General features: G+C 44.6%; 1 protein-coding gene across 1 annotated transcript in view; it reads left to right on the top strand.

Moving 5' to 3' along the window:
* The first annotated feature begins 5,160 nt into the window (after window positions 1-5,160).
* Window positions 5,161-7,386, top strand: part of LOC112076474 (dual specificity protein phosphatase 1-like) — a 5,946-nt gene continuing 3,720 nt past the window's right edge. Inside the window, 3 exon segments of the mRNA XM_024143239.2 lie at window positions 5,161-5,915; window positions 6,477-6,619; window positions 6,969-7,188. Coding sequence (XP_023999007.1) covers window positions 5,504-5,915; window positions 6,477-6,619; window positions 6,969-7,188 — 775 coding nt within the window. The 5' untranslated portion in view covers window positions 5,161-5,503.

The raw sequence follows: 7,386 nt of genomic DNA, 5'->3' as shown, positions 1-7,386 counted from the left end.
CCGATTCCTCTTCTCTCTGCTCTTTCCCTCACTCCCCTCTCTCTCCCTTCTCTCTCATCCTCTTTCTCTCTTCTATCACTTCCTTTCCAATTCTATCTTTTTTAAATAAAGATATTTTGTATTTTCTTCAGAAAAACAGTAGCAGAACATTTATGGGTTGAACACTGGAATAATGGTCCTCCTGACTCATTTTCACAGTTATGCTCCTCTCTCGACACCATGACCTAATTATACATCCTTCTGTTCAGGCTGCTCCTCTGCACACATTACCTATATATACATCCTTCGGTTCAGGCTGCTCTCTCTGACACCATGACCTATATACATCTCTTCGGTGCAGGCTGCTCTCTCTGACACCATGACCTATATTATACATCTTCTGTTCAGGCTGCTCTCTCTGACACCATGACCTATATATACATCCTTCTGGTCTGGGTTAGGCGATATCTCGTGACACCATTACCTATATTTAACACCTTCTGGTTCAGGCTGCTCGCTCTGACACCATTCCTATATTATACATCGCTTCTGGTTCAGGCTGCTCTCTCTGACACCATTACCTATATTATACATCCTTCTGGTTCTTTGTCAGGCTGCTGACGCTACGATGATAAATATACATCCTCGTGTTGTTTTCTCAGTCTGTGTTGCTCTTGGAGAACCCAGAGGCATTCCAGTCTCAGCATGGTATAGCCGCCATGTGATAGTCAGCCATGTGATAGCAGCCATGTGATAGTCAGCCATGTATAGCGGCCATCGTGATCAGCATTGTGCATGAGCCGAGTCCGTGATAGCCGCATGTGAAGTCAGCAGTGATACGCAAGCATGTGATAGCAGCCATGTGATGCCAGCCATGTGATAGTCACCATTGATAGTCAGCCATGTATAGTCAGCCATGTGTAGCCTAGTCAGCATGTGATAGTCAGCATGTGATAGTCAGCCATGTGACTAGCAGCCATGTGATAGCATGTATAGTCAGGCGCATGTGATAGCCAGCATGTGATAGCCAGCCATGTGATAGTCAGCCCAGTGAATAGCCAGCCATGTGATAGCCGAGCCATGTGAGTCAGCCACGTGATAGTCACCATGTGATAGCAGCCATGGTAGCCGCATTGGTGCAGCCTAGCCATGTGATAGCCAGCCATGTGATAGCCAGCCATGTGACATAACATGTAGTTACTGTAATAGAAGCATCAATTAGATTGACACGGATCCTCCGGAACTTTCATTACGCACACCTGTCCACTGTTCCGCTGAATATACTTGTATAGTGTGCTCTTTGGTTTCCATTGAGTGTCCATTATGTTACTATGTCCGTTGGGCGTGTGAGTACCTGTGCTGTTGTTTTGTGCTTTCGTGCCCTTGTGGATTACGCAGATGATTATCGTGTCTGGTCCCGTGTGTTTAACATTGTGTGTTATTTATTCAAGCTACTCCTCGCTCTTTGTTTTTGGTTTCAACCCTGTGTTTTTGTTACGTCTTGTTGGGTCTTCGTACCCGTGCCTTACACGGCACGCCGTAATTGTGGGAAAATAAACCCCTATTTACGCATTTCTGCGCCTGTCTCCCGACCCTTTATACCAACGTGAAAGATGTACATTAATTAGCAAGCCACACAGATGAAACGTTTTATCCAATCGTTGGTCTTCGATGCTTTAATGATTTATGTCCCTGATGTGTTTACATTCCCTTCAACCTGTATAGGGGAAGCGTAGGCAATTCTCCACAAATCTGTTCTCTTTCGTGGTTTGAATGAAGAACACCCATTCAGTCACTCAGCTGTCATCACTCAGCTGTCAGTCACCAGCTGTAGTCACTCATGCAGACTCAGCTGTCAGTCGTCAGTCACTCAGTCCTCAGCTGTCAGTCATCAGCTCAGTCACCAGGTGTCAGTCACGTCACTCAGTCACCGTCACTCAGCTGTCAGCGTACTAGCTGTCAGTCTCAGTCACTCAGCTGTCAGTCACTCACTGTCAGTCACTCAGTCACTCAGTCATCACTGTCATCCAGTCATCACTCATCCCAGCTTCAGTCAGTCCCAGCTGTCAGCTCAGTCAGTCACTCAGCTGTCAGCTACAGTCTCAGGATCACTCAGCTGTCAGTCACTCAGCTGTCATCGTACTCAGTCACTCAGTCACTCGCTTCACTCAGCTGTCATCAGTCAGTCACTCAGTCACTCAGCTGCATGTCAGTCACCAGCGCTTCCAGTCACTCAGTCACTACAGCTGTCAGTCAGTCACTCATTCACGTCAGTCACTCAGCTGTCAGTCAAGTCAGTCACTCAGTTATCACTGTCACTCAGCTGTCCTCAGCTATCATAGTCACTCACGCAGTCGTCACGCTGTCATCAGTCATCACTAGCTGTCAGGTACTCACGTCGTCACTCAGCTCAGTCAGTCAGTCACTCAGTCATCAGCTGCAGTCCACACTGTCATCAGCTCAGCGTCAGTCACGTCAGCTGCAGTCACTCAGCGTCAGTCAGTCACTCAGCTGTCAGTCAGTCACGTCATCGCAGTCAGTCAGTCACTCAGCTGTCAGTCACTCAGTGTCAGTCACTCAGCTGTCATCAGTCAGTCACTCAGTCACTCAGCTGTCAGTCGTCACTCGTCAGCTCAGCTGCATCAGTCATGCTCTCAGCTAGCAGTCACTCAGCTCAGCCCTGTCAGTCAGTCACTCAGTACATCAGCTGTCAGTACTCACTGTCATAGTCACATCAGTCATCAGTCACTAGTGTCACTCAGCTGTCGTCAGTCATCAAGTCACATCAGCTTCAGTCCATCAGTTCAAGTCATCATGTCACTCAGTCATCAGCTGTCACGTCAGCTGTCATCAGTCAGTCACTCGTCACTCAGCTCAGTACCAGCTGTCAGCGTCAGTCCTCAGCTGTCAGTCAGTCACTTCATCACTCAGTCACTCAGTCTAGTCAGCTGTCAGCCTCAGTTCATCCGTCACTCAGTGCACTTCACTGTCCAGCTGTCAGCTGTCAGTCAGTCTCAGTCACTCAGTTCACTTCAGCTGTCATGCTCATTCACTGCAGTCATCTCAGCTCAGCTTCAGTCAGTCACTCAGCTGTCAGTCAGTCAGTCACTCATGCTGTCAGTTCAGTCTCAGCTCACTCAGCTGTCAGTCAGTACAGTCACTCAGTCACTCAGTCACTCAGCTGTCAGTCAGCATCACATAGTCAGCTCACACAGTCACCAGTCACTCAGCGTCAGTCAGTCAGTCGTCAGTCACTCAGCTGTCAGTCAGTCACCCCTGATCAGGTCAGTCAGTCCTCAGCTGTCAGTCAGTCAGTCACTCACTGTCAGTCGTCATATGTCATTCAGTGCCAGTCAGTCACTCAGTGTCAGCGTCACTCAGTCACTCTCAGTCGTCGTCAGTCACTCATGCGTCAGTCAGTGAAGTCAACGTATGAAATGTATCCACTCACTACGGCAGTCGCTCTGGATGAGAGTCAGTCTGTGTTGTCAGTCGCTGGATGAAGTGTCTCTAATGAACCTCATGTTTGGTTCTGTGTTTTTTCAGCACATGGCATGTACCGGACATCTTCATTTTTCTTACAGTCATTACTTTTATGGTGTGACCTTTGCTCTCAGGATCGGACGCTTTGTACCACTGGCCAATAAATGGTAATAAAAACAGTAAACTTTTATGGCCACCATGACAGCTATTTTCTGATTATCTTGTTATTCGTCAGCTATCAGCTGAACGGGAGAATAAATAATATATTTCGATAATTAGATCATGGAAAATTGAGCAAGTCCTAATGTGCTGAAGTTGACATATTTTTACACAAAGACCGTTTTAGGTATTACTATACTTGTTGATGGTAATGCTTAAAACAGGTGATTACATAATAATAATAACCAATACACCACCGTCACAGGAAGCATAAAGTCATCAAGAACAACCACCGAGCACTGCCTGTTCACCCGCTATCATCCAGAAGGCGAGAGACTGAAAAACAGCTTCTATCTCAAGGCCATCAACTTGTTAACAGCCATCACTAGCACCTGGGTAAAAATCTAGGTAGGTAGGTTAGTAGGTAAGGTGGTATGGTAGGTAGGTAGGTGGTAGGTGGTGGGTGGTGGGTAGGTGGGTGGGGTAGTGGTGGGTAGTGGTAGGTGGGTAGGTGGGTAGTGGTGGTTGGTAGGTAGGGTGGGTAGGTAGTGGGTAGGTAGGTAGGTAGGTAGGAGGTAGGTAGTAGTAGGTAGTAGGTAGGTATTAGGTAGGTAGGTAGGTATGTAGCGTAGGTATAATCGTATATGTCGTTCTGCCCCTGAACAAGGCAGTTAACCCACTGTTCCTAGGCCGTCATTGTAAATAAGAATTTGTTCTTAACTGACTTATATATTTTAAAACAATAGAGGCKGCTGCCTATATACATAGACTTGAAATGACTGGCCACTTTAGTAATGGAACACTAGTCACTTTAATAATGTTTACATATTTCTCATATACTGTATTCTATTCTACTGTATTTTAGTCTATGTCGCTCCAACATTGCTCGTACTAATATTTATATATTCTTAATTCCATTCCTTTACTTTAGATTTGTGTGTATTGTTGTGAAATTGTTAGATATTACTTGTTAGATATGACTGGACTGTTGGAGCTAGAAACACAAGCATTCTGCTACACCCACAATGACATCTGCTAAACACGTGTATGTGACCAATAACATTTGATTTGATTTATCTATACTTTATATTTTGATATAAATACTTGATTTTTCTATTTTATAATGGGATATATATTGTGATATATAAGTAGGCCAGTCTCCTTAGTCTAATCATAGCGACATGCCCCTTCATAGATACTTTCACTATCCTTTCCCTGATATCTCTGGCCCCTTATAGCTGCTACCAGCCCACATAATCATTTCACACACAGAGAAAGATTCTTTGTAAAACTCTTGTGTTTGTAATGTTTACCTATTCATGTCTGATTGTTTTTGTTGTTGTTGTTGTTTTGGCAATGTAAACATATGTTCCCCATGCCAATAAAGCCCCTGTGACTAGTACTGAGAGAGAGGAGCGGGTGGTTGCCTTCATTGGTTGACTCGAAAGCGCAATGACGTATGTGCAACCCGTGCGGGCAGTGTACCAGGAAGGGAGTGAAGTAGACTGAGGTCATTGTTTTCTCCCTCACTAGAAGAGATACTATATAAGTCCTTTTCACCGGCTGCCCTCAGAACAACCTCGGGAATGAAAAGAAAAACTTGTTTTTAACAAGAAACAACCCAAGAAAATACACACGAGAAGAGAAACGGATTGTTTTATTTTTTATTCTACATTTATTCATTGTTACTGATTTGTTTTTTTCTTTTTCTCAGTGTACATTCATTTTGGGAAAACCTCAAAGAAGCTAAGGAGAACAAAAGAACATACAACTGTTTCAAGAATAAATCTACTTGTGTCTTAAAAAAAAGAAAACTTCACAAGTTTCTATAGGAACAGGTGACACCGACCACCCAGAGGTTTATTTGCCGGTTCCACAGTCTATGTATTTGGATTTRAYATWTKMCGCCCGCCGCCCTCCTACTATGGTGATAATGGAAGTCCCCAGCATCGATGCCATGTCCCTCCGCGGGCTGCTGGAGGGGGAAGACCCGGGCTGTCTGGTCCTGGACTGCCGCTCATTCTTCTCCTTCAACTCCTCTCACCTCATCGGGTCCACCAACGTCCGCTTCAGTACTATAGTCCGCCGGAGGGCCAGAGGGGGGCTGGGGGTGGGACACATCGTGCCCAACGAGGACACGCGGAACCGGCTTCTCTCAGGGGAGTATCAATCGGTAGTGTTTCTGGATGATCGGAGTTTGGACTTTGGCCAAGTGAAGAAGGACGGGACTCTAATGCTCGCCGTAACAGCTCTGTGTCGACACCCGTGTGGGACTCGTTTCTTCTTTCTCAAAGGTAATTTGATTTATTATAAACATGTAGCCTGTTTCTATAGCCTAGGCCTACTCCATATTGATTACGCACTCATGGTAACGAACGGCGCAAAACATGTGCCATAGCGTAGGCCTACGTCAAAAATGAAAATCAAATCAACATTTATTGGTCACATCCACATGGTTAGCAGATGTTAATGCGAGTGTAGCGAAATGCTTGTTCTTCTAGTTCCAACAGTGCACTAATATCTAACAAGTAATCTAACAATTCCCCAACAACTATCTAGTACACACACATCTAAAGGGGTGAATGAGAATATGTACATATAAGTATATGGATGAGCGATGGCCAGAGCGGCAYAGGCGAGGTGCAATAGATGGTATATAATACAGTATATACATGTGATATGAGTAATGTAAGATATGTAAACATTATTAAAAGTGGCGTTATTTAAAGTGACAGTTATGAAGTGAACACTGTTACTGTTCCGAAATAGCCACTTTACAGCTGCTACTGTTTATAACTGAGATGGTGACGTGACTGTTGTACAGTATCCTTACGTCCTATCTGGTCATTGTTTAGGTGGTTTTGACACGTTCTCCTCGGAGTATCCAGAGATGTGTACCAAGCCGTCAGCTCCACAGGGGCTCAGTCTGCCCCTCAGCGCCCGTCCAGACAGCGCCGACTCCGGCTGCAGTCCATGCAGTACACCGCTCTATGACCAGGTAGGTTTTCTTTAAAACATGTATTTTGTATGTTATTACTGTGTAACAGCACTTTTACCTGTATAATAAATATACCAATGTCAGTCAGTGTGTCATCAAACAATAGATTCTGCCATCTTAAACTAATCTCAATCTGGTAGGCTATAGGCATAAGTATTTATAGGCTTTGGCATTATTTTCTGTTCCTATCTTCTTCTCCAATAACACTTTGACATGTTATTACTCTCAAAACAATGTCAATGTTTCATCAAACTATAGATTTGAACATCTTCGACTAACTTTATTAAATCCTATAACTTTAGGGTTGGTGGTTGACTGTTTTCTGTCCTGTTCCTCTCCTCCTCTCCAGGGTGGTCCAGTGGAGATCCTTCCCTTCCTCTACCTGGGCAGTGCCTACCATGCCTCCAGAAAGGACATGWTAGACATGCTGGGTATCACTGCTCTCATCAACGTATCAGCTAACTGCCCCAACCACTTTGAAGAGTCCTTCCAGTACAAGAGTATCCCTGTAGAGGACAACCACAAGGCTGATATCTCCTCCTGGTTCAATGAGGCCATAGAGTTTATCGGTGAGTGTCTTAACTGTTTTAGGCTACATTTACATTACGTTTATTTAGCAGACACTCCTATCCAGAGCGACTAACAGTGTATTCAGCTTTAGGTAACTGGGTAAGAAAACATATTGAGACCTTGGAATATAAGGTTATATCTGACATGTTTGTAAAACAAAAAAAAAATTTAAAAAAACAGAGCTAATCTCCTCTCTT

The sequence above is a fragment of the Salvelinus sp. IW2-2015 genome, unplaced genomic scaffold (genome assembly GCF_002910315.2).
Source record: "Salvelinus sp. IW2-2015 unplaced genomic scaffold, ASM291031v2 Un_scaffold3777, whole genome shotgun sequence".
In the NCBI taxonomy this organism is placed as follows: Eukaryota; Metazoa; Chordata; class Actinopteri; order Salmoniformes; family Salmonidae; genus Salvelinus; species Salvelinus sp. IW2-2015.
This window is presented reverse-complemented; position numbering and strand designations above follow the sequence as displayed.